The 20,096-nt window shown below is 42.1% G+C and overlaps 1 protein-coding gene across 15 annotated transcripts in view; it reads left to right on the top strand.

Annotated features, from left to right (window-relative positions):
- Positions 1-20,096, top strand: part of fbrsl1 (fibrosin-like 1) — a 346,529-nt gene that overhangs the window by 111,804 nt on the left and 214,629 nt on the right. For 13 of the 15 annotated variants that reach the window (XM_068311270.1, XM_068311263.1, XM_068311261.1 and 10 more), the window contains 2 exons: positions 4,489-4,710; positions 9,422-9,478. In XM_068311270.1, the coding sequence (XP_068167371.1) occupies positions 4,489-4,710; positions 9,422-9,478 (279 nt within the window). The remainder of the gene's footprint in view (positions 1-4,488; positions 4,711-9,421; positions 9,479-20,096) is intronic. The other 2 variants (XM_068311262.1, XM_068311267.1) reach the window with 1 other exon arrangement.

Raw genomic sequence — 20,096 nt, 5'->3', positions numbered from 1 at the left:
GGAGTGCTTTAAGTAAAGATAATCTCCTGACTTTAGTTTAAACCTTATAACAAAGATGATGCCCATCCTCTTGTTACATGTTAAAGACAATTAAAGATTATTGTGTCAAACTACCAGATAGACATTGTTCTCCTCATGTACCGCCATGTTCTCTTTGTGTGCTGAAAGACACAGGGGAATAATAGCCTTCCACATTTATTTAAGTCTATGCTCAATTGATCACACCACTCAATGTCAGTTCACAAAGGCATGTTTCTCTTTAGAACTTGGGAGGTAGGGAATTTTAAATTACAATCCATCCTCCCGTTATTGATGTAATTGACAGATGGACTGCAGCTTCTGCTTTAGCTAAAAGGAGAACAGGAGGAGACCCCTGGTCTCTTCACTCAGCATCATTTGTTATCCGATTGTAGCTGCTTTGCTCTTGTAGCCGCTCTCTAAAGGTGGCTCTCAAGGTAATGAATTGGATGACAAGAGACCTGCTAATAGTGTCTGGTCCCCTATGATAAAGAAATGTATTGCCTTGTTCAGTGAGAAGATCAGGTTTGAAATGATTTGTGGTGTGATGATGTCAGTATCAGAGTGATGCTAACCATGACCTGGACTAGTTGAGAAAACTGTTTAAAAGAACAGTTTTTATGAGCTTGAGATAAATTGCTAAATTTATTACGTAATAGCCTGAGTTTTATGGTATCCTATTAAAGAGGTTTCCTTTTGCAAATAACAGAAATCTTCCCACGGGTATTAATATTGTGGTTTTTGTTTCTTTTTTTAAACAAAATTGAGGAATCTTTTACCTAGAAAGTTATTCATGCATCTTTTAGACTGTATTATAACATCATGTAGAAAAAAGCTTCAGCTTCAGGCATGTAACACTAGAGAAAATAATGTATGCAAAGACCGTTGGACTGGATTGAAAGAGTTTGTTTGGGTGTTTGTTGGATCTTTATCCATTCACATCACTCGACTTTTTGTAACGGAAATTTTCCTCCATTTTGTGGCAGCGTTTGTTGCAGCACCTGACACGTGAAAACATTTTGTCAAGCAAGGTGTCATTCAATAGCAGTTGCGTTTCTAATATGCTAGCCATTTCCTAACCTCGCATCCGTGGAGCCATTAATTTGATTATTCATATGGAGCGTTGAGCTGACTTTGGTCGGTCTGGGTACTGCTTGCTGTGAACATAAGTTGGAACGTGAACTAGCGACTCCCAGCTTTCAACTACACACAGCTTCAAGCAGCGGTGTGGTAGTCCTGCCATTCAGAGACACAAATATCTCCGATGACACAGCAGCATATTGCCTTCCTCATTTTTGGCTGTTGAGATCTGAAAATAAGAGGCAGTGGAGGGCCAGGAGGAGGACACAATTCAATCATTAGACACACCCCAACGCTGGGTGGCTACCAGCGAGGCTTCACACTGAGAGATGAACATGTGAACATTCTTTGTCTCAGTTCATGATATTAGCCTTGAACTCTCATTATGATTGACACTGACAGTCAGCATTTTGATGCTTTCCTCATGTTGTGATGTTTAAGTGATGCAAAGATGTTCCTTGTACTCACACGCACGGCTGAAATGTGTTGTGTCGTTGGATGCTGGGCTTGCGCTAGCCATTCGCCACTTTGCCATAGGCGAAGTAAATTCCAGATTGGCAACAAGGTTTTTAGACCGTATAGCCACAGTGGCGTTCTTATTTTTACGGAAAAAAGGCTAAAACTTACAACTTTTTCGCCCGCTAGCACCACTATTTCCGCTAGCGCCGCTATTTCCGCTAGCGCCGCTATTCCGGCATTCCGACGGAAATAGCCGAAGTGACCCGAATGCTCTCGATCATTTAATATGCACTCGGGTCATGACCTCCTCTCGTCCAATGAGAAAAAATATTTTTTTTACAAGCTAAACCCGCGAATTGGTGTACAACAAGGCGAGGACGATCTATCAAAAGAAATGAAGAATCCTGTGTTATATTGTAGAGTTTGTGTTAAATTCTATTTGAACAACAAATGGTGAATGCTTAGAGGGGGTAGGAGTGGTGACAGACCGATCAGAAGGTAAATGAAAGATATTATCAATACTTTTTTGTAGTCTTAGACGTTTAATCCCTATGACCGGCAGGAATAACCAGCGATGCATGTAAATTTACGGCAGCGTAGAGCTGCCAGACCAAGAAAATAAAAACCGGGAGGCTCAGTATCACGTAATTACGTGAAATGTTGATTGTTATAACAATATCTTTTCACGTTATGACGTGAAATTATAACGTTATTTCATGATATGATTTTTTTCACGTTAAAACATGAAAATATCACGTTATTTCGTGATATGACTTTTTCACGTATATGAGGTGTATTCACTTGATTTGCTATTTTTCATGCCTTTTTAAATTTAAATGAAAAATCATATCGAATTAAAAAAACTAAACTAAACTGGCATACCAATGGTTTTGGTGGTGGTCAAAATTAAATTGTCTTCTAGTCTGTAAGTAAAACTTACAAGTAAACATTGAGTAATGCTTTTTATGACTGTATCTTCACATGGTGAATGCAAGTTTTCAATTGTTGAATCTCACATTTATACCTGCATAAAGTAGGATAGAAATACAGATAGTTAAGCTTGAACTGTTGACTTTAGTGTATGTTTGTAGGTAAACTGAACAGAAGATTTTGCCCGCAGAATGCAGGAAAACAACCCCATTTTCTATAAAAATTTCCCGAGGGAGGCCCCCCGTACCCGCCCTGCATCAGAGATCAGCTCTCGGCCCCTTCTTGTTTGCTATGGTGATGGACAGGCAGACAGACGAGGTTAGACAAGAATCTCCATGGACTATGATGTTTGCAGATGACATTGTGATCTATAGTGAGAGCAGGGAACAGGTGGAGGAGAAGCTAGAGAGGTGGAAGTTTGTCCTGGAAGGGAGAGGAATGAAGAGTGAGGTTACAGGGAGAAGAGACCAAGAAGGTGGAGGATTTTAAGTACTTTTAGGGTCAACAGTCCAGAGCAATGGAGAGTGTGGGAAAAGAGGTGAAGAAACGTGTACAGGCAGGATAGAATGGGTGAAGAAAAGTGTCAGGTGGATGTGCGAGTTTCAGCTAAAATGAAAGGAAAGGTGTAAAAAGTTGTGGTTAGACCAGTGATGTTGTTTGGTCTAGAGACAGTTTCACTGAGGAAAAGACAGGAGACAGAGCTGGAGGTAGCAGAGATGAAGATGCTGAGGTTCTCTTTGGGAGTGACCAGGAAGGATAGGATCAGGAATGAGTACATCAGAGGGACAGTACATGGTAGAGGTTTTGGAGATAAAGTCAGAGAGGCCAGACTGAGATAGTTGGACAAGTCCAGAGGAGAGATAGTGAATATCTTGGTAGAAGGATGCTGTGTTTTGAACTACCAGGCAGTAGGCTTAGAGGAAGACCAAAGAGGAGGTTTATGGATGTAGTGAAAAAGGACATGGAGGTAGTTGTGAGAGAAGAGGATGCAGAAGACAGGGTTTGATGTAGGTAGTTGATCGCTGTGGCGATCCCTGAAGGGAAAAGCCGAAAGGAAAAAAACATCATTAAGTCCCATGTGATATTTGACCACTATGAGACATGAACTCAGTCATTAACTAGTTCTATAATATCTGTGGCATGTCCAAATGAAATTGTGTGTCCAGACAGAAGTAATTATTGGACACAGGCATGCTCACACACTATATCAGTGATCCTTAGCTGGTTACAGACATCTTTTTTAGCACAACAACTATGGGAAACAAGCCAGAGTCACTAGAACTGGTGACATTTGACTACCAGTAAACAGACACCAGTTCCATTCCAGGCTGCATCCAAAGTGTGATAGGAACGATTAGTCAAAGGGGGAATTACATGGTCAGAGTATGTGTTGAGCAACTGTATTTTCTCCAGTGTCTTTTTAAGTGCCACCTTCTATCATAAGCTCATTATGTCTGAGTCATAAAGTGATTATGGGCTCCAGTAAGGCATTGTTGTGCTGTTGACAGGATTAAAGATGACTTCAGAGAGAGAGGTGCTCTCTGCTGAAGTGTTTGCTTGCTTTGTATAATCTATCGGTGAAAGGAGCTTAATGCTTGACTGTTTGCCAGCTCGCTCCTTTCATTTGTACGTCCATGCCCTACCGCTCTACCGATCCATCTTGATTCAGTCTGTTCTTTTTCAAAGGCAGCTTCAAGTGCTCCTTTTGCACTGACATGTCATCACCTGTTGGACAGTTGTTTCAAGGATTTAAAGAAAACCTTGAGACACAACCTTGAGTCGGTAAATCTTTATTTGCCAGTATGACTTTGATGAGTATTTTGGTATTGCTTCTGGGAGAATGACATTTGTCTGTTTAAAAAGGAGTTTGTATCATAGCTCTTCTTTTTTTTAACTTTCTTTCTAAGAACTTTCCTCATCTCTATAAACATCTCACCTTCATGCACACATTCTGACGTTTCAATCTGTAGATTTCAAATACAGTTTATCTTCTCTATGCAGAAGAAGACCGGACTAATGAAGACGCAGGAGAAGAAGGAGCGGTGGAAGAAGAAGGTGGCCAAGCTGCAGAAGAAGGAAGACAAGGAGGTGGGGGAGGAAGAAGAAAATGTCCAGCCGGTGGTGGATCCCCTGGAGAACGGCTTCCTGCATCACGCCCAGCGGGAGCAGGAGAGGATGAATGAGAGGCTGCTAAAGAAGACGTACTCCAAGAAGAACAAAATGGTGAGTGCGAGATTATTTTTTGTTCAGTACAAGATTGTTAATGAGATCGTCATCGAGATGGCAGAACCACGGGCTGCTTTGGTTGCAGATTCTGCTTTATTGTTGTGGGCAATCAGCGCTCATCTCCACAGGTCTTCTTTTTCTCCAAATACATGGTGACCTTCTGCCTGACTTGTACTGTATGTCCAAATTCACATCTTATCACAGGCAGTGTGAAGAGGCTGATGCTTCAGTTTTGATGTTTTATTCTTCAGTCCTCTCTCTGGTGCAACATAAATTCACACTACACTGTACAATGCTGTATGAAAGCATTTCATTGAAATCCTCATGTCTACTCTGTGCAGCATCTGTGAAAGGGAAGCGGTTGCTCATCCACAGACATCTCAATATGACTCTATTCCCTCTTGGATTAACACGTGATTATGTTCCCAGTATTTGCTTTACTTTTATTGCCTTTGGCGAGATTGCCATTACTCTTATTGAATTTCAGATCATTGTGACAACCTGCGCTGGGTTTATACAAATTCTTAATATGGTAAAAATGATTGATAGATTTTTATCTATCAATCAGTGTAGGACGGCTTTGCAGACGACAGTCAGGATGAGATTCCCATCCATTACAGATACGTGACCTGATGGATTTTGATTGATTGTAGGGAGGTTTCCGCATGTTGCCAGGAAGATCCCAGTTTTTGTGGAACAAATCCAGGTAAATAGGTGGAGACAAGACAAGACGATTTTGTTCATACTTGATGGAGTTTCTTCATTTTCATGAAGGATGTCTTTTTCTGTCTGCAAAGTTCTTTGACATGTTCATTCATTCATCTTCCGGACCACATTATCCTCCGTAGCGGGCCACAGGAAGCTGAAGCCTATCCTAGCTGTCTTAGGGCGTGAGGCAGGGCAAACTCCGAGCGCGATGCGGAGCCACACTGAGACAGAAAACCATGAAGACTCACACCCACTCCTATGGGCACTTTGGAACAGCCAATTAACCTGAAGTGCATGGTTTTAGAGGTGGGAGGAAGCCGGAGAACCCGGAAAGAACCCACTCAGACATGGGGAGAACATGCAAACTCCTCACAAAGCGGGACGTAAACCCGGAATGGCCTTGCTGTGTGAGGATAGCTACCCACTGCGCCACCTTGCCACTCTCTTTGACGTGTTTGGTACTGTAAATTTGCTGAACTGTCAGAGCTGAGATGTTTCTTATTCTTGTCAGTTGAGAGTGGTTTTTGACTTTACAATTGTTTTTCATGTGCTGCTTCATCTGCACCTCCATTTAGAATGCAAAAACAAATGTCTGAACTATTAATGTAGTAGTATTATTTAATTATTATTATGTATTATTGATGTTGCATCTTTATATAATATTTTGTTAGCAATGACAAAAACTAATCAATTCCACTTATTTGCCCAGCTCTATCACTCGGTCATTTTTTCATACCAGGTGAGTGAGTGCACTTCTATTTGAAAATGTGTTTGCTTGAAGGTGATGCCACTGTAATTTCTTCTTTGAATGTAGTTCAGTAAACATTAGGCACAGTCGTGATGCTGCAGTAAAACCGAGCAGCAAATGCAGCGTTGAAGACCCACAATAACAGTGAAGGAGAGACTGGCTGATGCATAGACAGTGCTCTTGGTGCATTGTGGGAAAAGCCAACTTGTATAGAGTGTCATAAGGGAAGCTTGTTAGGCGACGTATGTGACTTCCATACATGAGCCAAGGTGAGCCCTCGAGTGGTGAGCACAAGTGTTTGTGGTTCATAAGCAAACGCCTTCAGGTGAGTTTACCCTGCCTCTTATTCTTGTTTTCCTTCATGGCTGGAGAGACATTTTTCTGTTTGCTAATGCAGATAGAGAACTAGAATATCCAGCTTTAAGCACACTGCTGAGCCCACAGACTGAGTCTGTCCTGGTGAGATAGCTCATCTATGTGTTAACAGTTTGTTTAAATGGGCGGATGTTTTTATGTTCCTGTTCAGGACTGAGATCCAGCACAGTGCTGTTCAGGATAAGAGGGAAATGTAGTCAGGAAGCCAAACTAAATAATGAGGCTATGTTACCCAGAGGCCTCCTCCACAGATACAAATATAGCTCCAAGATAACATTTTCTGAAGAGGTTAACATGGTTGAAAGTGAGTTTGGCTTTTTAGTTTGCTGAGAAACATTTAAAAATTGTGTTTTAAACTTGTGCTCTTACCCAAAGTATAAGAGTAATACGCTGCAATTACTAAATCTGATCTGTATGCCAGCCCCGATAATAACTCCACATGATCAGTAAAATGATGCTATATTGAAAGGCTGAATTTCTACAGTAACTTCATCAAAAGAGTTGCTGAAAGGAGCTCATGAAAGCCTATTCAGACAGCAGCTTACATCTACAGATTTGTCTTATTTGTGCTTTCTTGTATTTAAAATATATCACAGAGGTCTGTCAACAAATGCGCTTAGTCTTGTGTTGCAGTTTGTTTTCAAGCAGTGCAGAACTGTCTGTAATGTTAGTTGGTAAGGTTGTGTGTCAGCAAATATTTGTATTGATGTCTCCCCAACTCCGTGCAGCAACTTAGAGGGAGAAAGTGTCTGCGGCTTCCTGAACTGTTTGAGATGCATTGACCTTAATTGATTACCAGACTGAAGATGTTTTATTTTGAAAAGTGATATCTGTGCGGAATGACTCACAAACAAATGCATGCGTCTGTCCCGCTTGACAGGTCTCGGTCACGTGACAGGTTACCAGCCAGCCCACAACTGCGCTAGTGTTCTAGATTGAAGTCAAGGCAGATTATCCTGGGATCGCCAAACAAGTATCACAAACCCGGCTTCCATTTCCAACCTCCTGTCTTTGTGGAGCACAATTTTCTGCAGTGACCATAAAGAAAGCCAAACTGCGGAGAAGACCTGACGTCCAGAGCACACTTCAGGTGTCATTGTCTCTCGTTACCCCTAGATCAGAGGTCCCCAACCACTAATTGTCATTATTATAATTATTCATTCATTCATTTTCCAATCCGCTAACGCAGGTCGCGGGGTAGCCAGTGCCTATCCTGGCAGTCTCAGGGCGTGAGGCGGGGGACACTCCGGGCATTATTATTATTTGATTGACTTGTTCACCCTTTTATTGGAAACGATCAGTATTAATCCTACGTTGAATGCACTGATTGTAAGTCGCTATATTTCAACATAAACCTCGTCAGTGTCGTTGTTAGAATAATGTATATGTTATCTCATATTTACTTTTATTTTCCTTTATTCTTTGTATTACACCCCATGACCATATAAATGTTTATATCTGTGTGTAAGTGCCTTGCTATGTATGGAGTTCTTCTTTTCAGGGAGATAACAGCAGTAATGGGATCACTGGAGTAATAGCAGAAGGTCCCTTGAGCAGGATGTGACCTCTGAATTGCTAATCGTCACTTGAATCAGATTTTTAATATCATTATTTCTTACAATTATTTCGTTTACGGAGATGTTGATTATCAATTTATGAAAAAAGGTTGTTGTCGACGTCTGTACATAAAACCACTGCGGATTATTTATTATTAGACTACAGCTGTTCTGGCGTCATTAACAATTATCGAGCAAATGAAGACCAGTCCGTGAAAACATTGTTTTAGATTAAATCGGTCCGTGGCGCAAACAAGGTTGGGGACTGCTGCTCTAATCTGCCCCGCAGTAAATTTAGCTAATTCCTAAATACATCATTATTGCTTTCCAAAATAACCATGTGTGTTATTGACTGTGACTGATTTCTATTTGAGAGCAGAACGTAAACTGCAGAATTAATTGCAGATGACATACTGAAGTATGAAGCTATTCATCCACAACTTTAAACATGCAAGTACGATAGCTTTAAGTGAATATCCAGTAGGAATATGTGCATAGTGTGGACAACAAGTTCCAAAGTAACATTTACGGAGACTTTAGTGCCAGTGTATGATCCTCACTTCTATTCATCCTTATAAGTGCAGGCACATTAGGCTGCGGAAGTCCTCTGATTAAGTGTTAAGGGAAGGTGTTTGTTGATTCACTGTCTTTGAGCACAGTCTCTAAACATTAAGGAGCTCTTGCCCCGTCCACTCACAGTGATCACAGTAGCAAATAAAGTTCAATTTCAAGGCCTCGTTTTATTGCTGTGCCTCTAGAGTGACTATGTGAGAGAGCTTTATTCTCCACCCTATGAAGTTTTCATTCATTCTAATTGTCTCTGATGGATCAGATTGCATCAGTATTAAAAAAAACGCACCCATTTCCAGATGGACTGGCCTTCGATGAGGAGCCCTTTGTGGATTTCATCTGCCACAGAAAAGCATCCTTGGCAACAGTGCCAACGGATCAGAGTCATGCGGTTGTTTAGTATTCACAGTTCTCTTGGCTGGCAAGTTAACATAACAATACCATGCACACATTTGCTCTTACATTACTACGAAGACTTACCGGAGACCCTTTTATCCCACAAGCGCCAAGCAGATGGATATACACATATAAATAAAGACTTTTGTAGTCACTGTGGGAAAAGGGACGGCACAGAGCAGCCATCTGGCCTTTACAGCAGATGTTTACACATGATGACAGAGCCTATTGATAGAGCACACAGCTAGGTGTGTAAAGTTTTAGGGAGCCAACTCTACCCCACCAGGACCTTTTTGCTAATTTCTCTTTCAGGCTGTTAATAGAAAGAAAATAAGACGAGCTTTCCTTTCCCTAGCGTACCTGTGCAGACTCCTCCCGGATCAGAGGACAAGTTGGACACCGTGACGCGCAGGTAAAGTGACCAGTTCAGCCACTTTCCGAAAGGAATGGAAAACGTCACTAACGTGTTTGTGACTTCTTTGGCGTGCTCAGACTAAACCAACACAAGGCGTCACAAGGCCATCGTGGTGTATGCCAGCAATGTGAAGAAGAGTAACACAACAAAACAGCTAACAGAGAAGCTGATATATTTTTGTATAGCGATTATCTTCTTTGATTATTCTTAAACTTGCTGTTGCTGCGGTGTACTCTGACCCCCACCGGTTGGGTCACATAAAACACCACCCAAACATGTTCTTAAACATCACAGTTTCATAATACTGGTTAACTCCTTTCATACAGATTCGTCCTATGGGGCAGAAGTAGCTCAGTCCACTAAGTCTCGGGCTGGGGACTGGAGGGTGGCTGGCTCAAGACCCATGTTGGGCAAAACATTTCTGAGTGTGAACTGGCAGTTGACAGGTGCCAGTTCACAACCCAGGCACTGCCGAGGTGCCCTTGAGCAAGGCACTTCCCCCTTTAGAAGTTGCTCATTGGGTGCTCCCCAAGGGAGCTGCACTGCCACCCTACCTCCCATCATAAATCATGTGTGTGTAATGATTACCAACAACAACAAAAAAAAAGTCCCCTATGGAGGTCTAATAAAGGGATCTTTAATCTTTAATCAGAGAGTGGAACTACAGTAACTGACAGCCCATTACACATTAATCGCATTCGAACAAAAGTCAGAATAAATGTGTAACAGGCCCGGAATAAAATGGGGCATTGGTGTAAAAGTAGAGTCACAATGGACCTCAGGAAGGGTTGAGTATCATGTGGGCCTTTTTCAATAGTTTATATTCCAAAGGCCTGAACTCATTTGTGGATCCATCACTCTGTTATGTCACCAACACATTAGGTTACCTTTCCTACTCTGCCAGCTCTGAAACCAAGATGGGGCAAAGTACTGTGAAAGCAGGAGCAGGAGCTAAATCTGTTTCAGTTTGCTATTTTCACCATGTTGGTTAATCTTCCGAAAGCCTTCATGGCTGTTTTTGTCTGTCAATGCCTGGTGTAAGATACCTACCAAGAACCAACAGATGGGGGTCATGAATAACAATGCTTACTCGTGGAAGCATCACATGGATTGCTACACATACTCGACGTATCCTCATCCCTGTCCATTAGTGCAGTCCTACACAAAAACACTCCTCTCACAACATCACATATGAAAGCTTCTAAGCATCTGTGGACTTGTCACTCTGTTATTCCACCCCACACCCTCAGGCAAACCACTCACGATCAGGCCAGCCTTCGGACATGGAGCCAGCATCCCACATGCCCCTGTTTTAGGATTACTTCTCAGCCTCTGTAACTGTCAGTAAGCCAGGCAGAGACAGATCAAATTAGCCTTGGCATGAATAGTAAACTGGAGCACAACTTATAGAAGTGCAGTGGTCATGGGCAGGTGATCAGAATGGCTAATCCTGATTGGCTGGCGATTACCACCGCTGCGGGTCATGGCGAGCCGGAGCCTATCTAGACGGCATAGGGCGTGAGACACTCCGGGCACGATGCCAGTGCACCGCGGAGCCACACATAAAGACAACCATGAAGCACATGCTTTTGGAGGTGGGCGGAAGCCGGAGAACCCAGAGAGAACCCACGCAGACACGGGGAGAGCATGCGAACTCCGCACAGAGCGGGACTCGAACCCGGGTCCGACGTGTTGTGAGGCGGCAGCACTAATCACTGTTCCACCGTGCCGCCTACCTGGGGAGTAGCTTGGGTTAATGTTGAATAGACAGCCCCTCTTTGACTAACCCTGCTTTTAGTCCATTTAAACACAATATAACCACAACCTGACTATTTTGGGAACAGGATTCATCATTTGGCAGATTGTGTGACTTTTTTTGGCCGACTCACTAGAATAAGAATATTTTGCTCCTCTTATTCTCCCGAGGCTCCTGCCTTTTGTTTGCCAAACGATTATCTGCTCATATTGTTGTCACTGACTGAGGAACTGAAACACCTTCTGTTGTTTCACTTGAAACGAGATCAGCCCTAAAATGTGAAATCCTTCATGTAATTATGGGGTCGGAAAGGTTGTAAGTGGTGACGTGATAGAAAAGGACTTTCCTTCTGCTACTCAGGTTAACGCTGCAATTTAACAAAGAGCATTATTAGATGAGTGGATAATGAGGTGCTCTGCTGAGTTGTCTGCAGGCACATCAAGTGTGTGAATGTGTTTGTAGTAGGGAGACAAAAGACGAGTGGAGGAGCATGACTCGTAATAGACCTTGACAGATCAATTAGTTAGCTGCTTGTAACATGAATGTCTATGCACGATCACATGCTAGATAATTGTCTTCATCACTTCAGAGACGATTTAGCAGATGAATACACATTTGCTTGAAAAGTAGTCAGATAATTCAAAATATGAGGTGTTCATTTCAAAGAGTGACTCATCCGATTATTAAAAAAATCAAAAATACATATTTGACTGCTGGTATATGAAAATCCCTGGAAGCTTTTATGTACAAATTCAAGACAGCCATAGATCATAGATCACCAACTTATTACATCTAATACTTTCTTGAATTTTAATTTTTAATTCTTAAGTTGTTAGTATAACCCTTTTTGTGGATATTTTTGAAATTTTAATTGATTATTTCTCTACAGATTGTAATTGCATTATTAACCTTTATTGTGGTGGGGTTTGCTATTATATAACCTTTTTCTCCCTTGTGCAGATATATACATTAAAGCACATATAATAAAAGCACTGATTAAATGAAGAGTTTTACTTACACAACAAAACAGTTCCCCAAACATACCAGGGATTTGAAACTGTAACATTCTCCAGATTTCATACTATTTCCAATTTGATTTAATCAAACCAGTGTGAATCATGGCTCAGCAGTAAAAGTACATGTTTTAAAATCTTATTAGTGTGGATTGAATCCCTTTAAATGCACAGTAAAACCACAAATGTAAGAAATTAATAATTTACTGCTCAGTTCATTTCAAAAGCAACCAAAGAATTTGAGAGTTTGATGAGTCTCCAGTGGAGTGTGTACCACAGCATCACACAAATGGCATAAAGAAGAAATTTGTATTTTCCCAGAGGGGAACAGTAAGCTAATTAGAACAGAGATCAGACAGAGGATGTTAAATGCAGATAGAATTTATCACTATTATAAAAACACAGCTCTGTTATTTTTAAAGCACTCGCTCACATTCAAAGTGTTAACCACAGTTTTCATAATCTAATGTACATTTCTGTTGAGAAACTGAAGAGATGTTTAGAGAACCATAAATCCCAGTGAAGTAAAGTGAGAAATGAAAACAAACACACACACATGAAATTTTTTAACATGGTTTTAATTTGAATAAATAAGTGTCTGGAAGTGGGCACTTTCCTCTCTGTTTGTCTTTTAAGTTTCCTGAATGCAGTCTATTTTTTGTCAGCAGACAGCCTGATGGCAAACACAGTGTGGGGAGGAAAACCTGGGCTTCCACTGGTGCTATGTTGTTGACTTAGCTTGGGATGTCAGGGGAAGGCTGGGAAAGGATGGGTCAATACTCCCACTGGTGTTGAAGTAGAGTTGGAAGGGGATGGTGTGTGTGTGTGTGGGGGGGGGGGGGACATATAGTGGGATTTCCTCTCCACCACTCTGATCTCATGGGATTGTTTGGAGTTGAACTGAGGCCCAGTGTGAATGTGGCCCAGATGGTGGGATATGGAGAGTCGGGAAACTCAGAAGTGGTAAATGTTCCTGCTACGACTGTCGGAATGGAGATGGACTTCAGAAATGGATGGACTGATACAATGAAAGATGTATTTTTGTAATCCAAGGCTGAGACTGTAAGTATGGCTGTGATAAATGTGACCCAAAGGCGCTTTTTCAGCTATCCACAATTCTGTGGGGACACTAGCGAAATTACTTCCAGAAACACGGAGTTCTTTCAGGATTTCTGATCAAGATCCATCATTTCTCCGCTCTTCCCCAGCCACACAGAAAAGCAGAGAGAGGTTAAAGTAGAGCTGGACATGAAGGGGAAGAGAAGGGTAGACAATGGCCAAACCCAGACAACTGCTGCTCCCTCTGTGCTTAGGAAGGTGAATATTGCGTGGGACAGTGCGCAGTGATTAATGTCAAGCCATGTAAGGTAACAGACAGACACACACACACCATCGCTTTTAACAAGCAGTAGTCATTGAGATACAGCTGGGCTACTTCAGAACAACCACTCTGGAGACAATTAGATCTGGGAACATTAAATTAGCAGGGATCTAAAGCCATGCTCTGTCAGAGTTGGGCCCATTGCATGCTGGGAATGGATGAGGAAATTAGGCGAGAAGAAGCTCTTTGATATACTGAGTCTTTCTATCTGATATTGCTGGACAAGGTAAGAGCATTATTTTAAAACAGTTTTTAATTTTGAAGCTACATCAGGGTGCCAATTTCTTTTTTCAGCACAATCATGAGGTTTTGGACTCTGAAGGGAAATGTTAGCCGTAATAAATTTGTCAGGATATTATTTCACTGTGCCTGATACCTTGTACATTGTGACTGCTTTCTTTTTTATGTAATTTATTAAAGTGGGACCACCCAGGCTACATCATACTCCTGTTTAGCATCTACAGGAGAATCTGTAGCCATAGCAACACATGGATTGCCCCTGGTAGATGTTTAACTAGAGCAGACAGCAGGGAGAGACACTTTATTACACCTTGCGCTTTATGATTTACAGTATCATTGTGGTTTATATTGCAGTAATGTTTAGGGAGCAGTTGAGAATTGCTCAGAATTGCTCCTCTAGCAAAGCACTCCATAAAATTACGAGCTGCACGTCATGTGAAGTACGAGAAGGGCTCAGGTTAAACTGGCCAATCACAGAGGCCTTAAACGGATATGAACAAGAAGTAAGATCACAAACATCAGGCTTTAAAGCCATGACTGTGTGTGTGTGTTTGTTTACATGCAGTTTGTACTGTTCACATATCCTTTGGAGATGTCAGAGGACACATAAAAGGTTAGTTATTCCGACAGAACAAAACCACAGCTCAAGGAAGAAAACAAAGTGTTGGATATTAAGCAGCTCAGCACAGGTTGTCAGATTTTACTTTTTTGTCTCTACAGACCAGCTAAAATTGACCTTTGAATGAAAAATAGAACAAATGAAATGTAATGTTACAAATTAAAATTTTGATATGAGATTAGAGGGTTTTTTTTTCTTTTTTTGAGCTAATACCATTTATTCTTCCTCAGAGTTTTTTTTTTTTTTTTTTTTGAATAGTCATTGCTGTGGGACATTTAATGAAATGGAAGCAAACCAGAAAGAAGTCTTTCGCTGAAGAGCTGAATAGACATGAGTCACAAATCTTAACTGGCTGAGTTGAGCGTGTCTTTCGTTTTTTTCTCCTGATGATAAAAATATTCAATAAAATAACAGTTAAAGGAAAACTTAGAATCATTCCGCTCTTGAAACTTTACATTGACCATGTCATTGGTGCAGAAACCAGCAAATTCACCAGCTAAGTACGACATAAGGATATCAGGCTTCTAGAGCATTTCTTCATTACACACAAGCTGTGAGACTCGACACTCAGTATTGTCGGTGCACAGGACTGCCGGTTGGCCCCTTGTCTGGAAGCCGACAGTTGCCCGGTGGGCCAGGCTATGGAACATGAGAGAACTGTGTTTGTTTGGCAGATGTAGGAGCCTTTGTTGAAAAGTAAAGGCCGTTTTAGTTCGGAGATGTCTTTTGTTTGGAGGCCTGAGAGGGTTAAAACAATAGAGACCAAATAATTTATCCTCCTGTTGCCAAAGTACGCTGCTCTGCTCCCCCCATATTGTTCTCCAGTCATTTACAAACGCCTCATTCTTCCCTTTGTCACAGTTGTATGAATTTGTTTTAGTTAATGAGTGCATCAATTAGCACCTTTTTTGATTAGAATCCACTTAATTAATGGTTGGCTTGAAGATGGTGTTTTCATGTGTGTGTTCCAATATGCATATGTGTGTGTGTATTCTCATTTGTGTGCATGGTGCCCACACATATGTCTTTAAGCAGTGTGTTTGTATCTTTCATGGCTGTGATGAAGTGTTTGCTTATCTGGCAGCATCTGTGTGGATAAGTGTGTGTCATTTCTGCCACTTTAGCCCATTTGGGTCAATAGATTAATGGGATCTCCCGAAGCCCCGGCCGCTGTTTTCATAGCTGTTGTTGAAGGAGGAGGGATGTTGGCCACTAGCAATGCTTGGTATTACCCCAAATGGGATTAGTGTTGCAGCTGAGACATAGCTGATATTTGCAGGCCCCTCTTTCCATTCCTTTTTCGCTTTGATCATCTTTCTCATGATCCAACACTGACCTCTGCTGTAGCAGAGTGGCATTGCACCCATTCGCAGGATTAGGTGGTGGGATGTGTTTTGTTTTCGGTTGCATCGCATCGACCACTGGGGGTCACTGTTCCCATTTCAAAAAGAGATTGGGAGGCCTTTCCCCCTCTCTTCCTCCTCTGCCATTTTGACTGCCCAGTGTAAAGAATGTCTGGGCTTTCAACCCTGATCCCATGCGTTGGATTTTCTGAATGTTCCATCAACATGCATCCTGCAACATCTTGTAATGGATGTTTAATGTGTATTCAAAATATTGCCATGAAAACAACATTCTAGGAGATAATGAAATGCTACTGGAACATCACAACCTGTATGTGGACTGTAAGCCAGCGCCGTCACTCAGAGTAGTTCATTAAAACAGCAGTGATGATGTTGCGCAAGGTCACACAGATCTGTGTGAGTCGGATATCATCGGATCAAGCTTGTACTATAATTAGCAACAAGGTGCATTTAAAATGTTCAGACTCAGACTAAGGCTCTGTGTGTGTTTTAATGGGTTGTGATTTAATGGGATTTTATTCAGATGTACGCCTTGGAGCAAGCTGGATGTGTTTGGTTCCCATTTTTTAAAGGCCACTCACAAGGTAGCAATTGAACCAAGGGCTGTAATTGTGTTTTCATGTACTATAGATCCTGTCATTAGGCCCCTGGGTCTACAGGCAGTAATATGATGACAGCTGACAAGGGGGCACAGTTCCTTTGAGGAAGAAGCTGTGTGCGGGAGGGGGGCTACAAGCACAAAAGCCACAATTACTTCCTGGACAATTCCCAGAGCTCAGTTGTTGCAGTGTGTGTACGTAAAAATGATGTAGGAGGCCATTTGCAAGTCAAAGAGAAGGGAGGTGTGCCTATGTGTACGTATGTTTGGGGTGGTGGGGGTGGTGGAAGGTTTAGAATTATTGCTTTTGCACAATAGACCATGCACACCCTGAGGCAGTGGGTGGGAGTGGCAGACTGCAGTTGACTCGCCCACCAGCAGTCACAGAGGAGCTGGAACCAGAAGGGGGTACGGCATTTGGTTGAGCTCCTGGGGGAAAGAGGGTCAGGGTTCAACCCAAGACCCTGAAGGGAGGAGATGCCCGAGAGGTGCAACTCCCAGTACAAATGGGTTTGAAGTGCCCAGTATGCTCGGTCTGAAATCTGAGATGCACAGTTAATTTGATATCAAACCTACTTTTCAGTGTAGATATCTCTGAGACATAAAGTGTGGTTTGTTTTCTATGGAAACTTGTCTTTCTATGGAAAAAAAAATATTCCCAAAGACTCTGAAAGAAATTTAGTTTGTCAGACTTGTTTTGAAAACCATATGACTGAGAATGAGACTCAAAGAAGTCATTCAAAAGTATTTTTAAGCAGTTACTCTTTAATAAAAAGCACACAGTGGGAGACCTCAGAGGGTAGCTAAAAGGCTGACATGTGATTACAGTCAAAGGCCAGGCTTGACTTGTGATGCTGAGCATCAGAGATAACAATATCTCCAATTAGTAGAGCCCCATTGCAAAACTGATTGGTTAATATCCAAGCAATGAAGCGAGCTGTGAGCGTGTTCGGCAAGGTCACAAGGCTGAATTAACCTGGTCGCTCTGGCTGTAATTAATGAGGTGGTAATGCTGGTAAAATTGCTCCTCGGAGTGGAGTTCCCTCTGATCCTGATGTAGCAGTGTTCCTTCTTGCTTACAGTGCCCAGTTTAGTGATGTCTCATCCTAGCTGTCTTCACCCAGACTGCCAACCCCGACCTCTGACTCTGCCGCAGGCATGGAGGGATACGTATGACTCACAATGGAGTGCATGAAATATTCATCAGTTTCCCCCATGTTTGAAATAATACCTTGAAATGTTAATGCACACGAACTGCTTGTTTTAAGTGAAATGCATCCCACGGTGCCTGTGTTTGGGCTGCTTCAGTGCAGGGGGGGGCTTCGTGCTTAAGCTGCTATCGACACTAGAGAATTACTACAGCAAAGCACTTTGGTCAAGAGGAACACGTCCCACCCCCTACCCCACCCCACCTTGTGGGTGATACAGACTCACACATCTCACACAGATACTGACACTGCATACATCAACAGTGCCCCTAACATTAATTTCCATTCACATGACTGGCATGTTGACAGCTTCAACATCATCCTCGGTTCTCAATGTAATGGTGCGGCAGTGGCTCAGTGGTAAAGCGGGCGGCAGAGTGGGTCGTCCAGTGTTCTGTGATCGGCGGTTCGATTCCCGCTCCCGCTCAAAAAATGACACCCGGAGGTGAGCTGACAGTGGGAGGCGTCAGCTCACCTCCGAAGCACTGCCGTGGCGCCCTTGAGCAAGGCGCCGTCCCCCATCATAAGCTGCTCATTTGGGCGCTCCACAAAGGGGCTGCCCGACACTCTACCTCCCTTGCATGCCTACAGGCCCCCTTGTGTGTGGTTGTGTGAATTACAGGGGCCTGTACACACTAATATGCATGTGATTGATAAGACTAACAAAAAACTAGAGTGTGCATTCTTAATTTCCCTTCGGGGATTATAACAGTATATAAAAATATATTTAAAATAAATAAATGTGTATATATATATATATATATATATATATATATATACAGTGATACCTCTGTACTCGACCAAATCGGTGCTCGACCAAAAAATTCGAGTAGAACATGTATCGGACCCCGAACAGATTTTCGGTACTCGACGAGCCGAGTCGACCCGAACGCGCTCCTCGGCTGCGCTCCTCGGCCAGCGGGTAAGCGTCAGTTCGACTCAGACCGCCAGCGGAGTAAGACGTACGCAAATTACGTACGCAAAGACGTACGCAAATTATAGCAAAATATGAAAGTGGTGTACGAGTGTCCGACCTCGCGTCGCAGTACGAAATGAAAGTCAACCATTTCCACTATGTTGAAGCAGAAGCAACTGACAATGGACAGGTTCCTTCTTAAAGAAAAGAGGAAGGCTACTGCCCAGCCAGATTCACCTCCACGGAAGAGAGAAGGGAGAAAACCCCTGGAGGCGCGTTACCTAGCGTCATCATGGAAGGGGATTCCCCTTCCATGATGACGCTAGTGCCATCAACCACTCTCTGAAACATAAGTAAATTATACAAAATGGTTTATAATGCTCTATCTTTATCATGTACAACTTGTGCACATTTACGTATTCATTGTTGTTTAGATACACGTTCTTATAATATTTTAGGTATTTTTCTAAATGGTAAGAACGGATTAAAATACTTTCCATTATTTCTTATGGGAAAATTGGTTTCGGTGGTCGAACAAATCGGTGCTCAACCACCACCTCAGAACGGATTATGGTCGAGTACAGAGGTATCACTGTATATGTATATATATATATATATATATATATATATATATATATATATATATATATATATATATATATATATATATTAAGGGAGGATTACACCACCTGATATCTGTTGCCATTAACCTGGCCTCACCCATATGTACCTCTCCAGCCTTATCCTGGCAGAGACACTGCGGTGTTATCGGGTTCAATGCTTCCATCACTTGATACGCCCCGTGGATTAGCAGACTTACCACTGGCTGTTTTTTAGCAAGGTAACAGTGTGTCTGCCCGAGCCGACACGGCTCAGTGAAAAATATCAATGCTGCAGTATAAAGAGTTCAAGGAAGTGTGAGTGTGCTTATCAGGCAAAACGACTTTGTTTTTATTATTATTATTATTATTATTATTATTAGTAGTAGTAGTAGTAGTAGTAGTACAGTAGTAGCAGTAATAGTACTATTACTATTTGTCAGCCAGATGCAGGCACACACAAAAACACACTTGTTCAGGTTTCCCTTCCACTCTCAGTCAGATTAAGTGAGCCCACACACTTCGCTGCACAGTTCCTCCATGCGCCCATGCCCTTCAGACCTGACAGCAAGGCATTAAATATTAGTGGCATTTTACGGCGGGTTTGTAACATAGTTATTCCAGTCAGTGGGCTTTGCCTTCCTGGTGTCTGTTCGTCACTTTGGGGCTTTAGTTTGACAGCGCAGGACAGAGAGCTATATCAAGTTAGTCAGAGCAGCTATCCTTGGGCAGTGTACACACACACTCACACAATGGGGAAATGTTTTGTACATTGACATACTGTAACCATGTCTGTATACATACATGCAGATGATCCATAAGACATGAATATGTACTAATCCAGTTGATGCAATGTCCATTGTATCCTGTCAACCCATCAGTGTCTTCAATGACTTATCTGAAGTAGCAGAAATATGGATA

This window comes from Antennarius striatus, chromosome 3 (genome assembly GCF_040054535.1).
Source record: "Antennarius striatus isolate MH-2024 chromosome 3, ASM4005453v1, whole genome shotgun sequence".
NCBI lineage: Eukaryota > Metazoa > Chordata > Actinopteri > Lophiiformes > Antennariidae > Antennarius > Antennarius striatus.
This window is presented reverse-complemented; position numbering and strand designations above follow the sequence as displayed.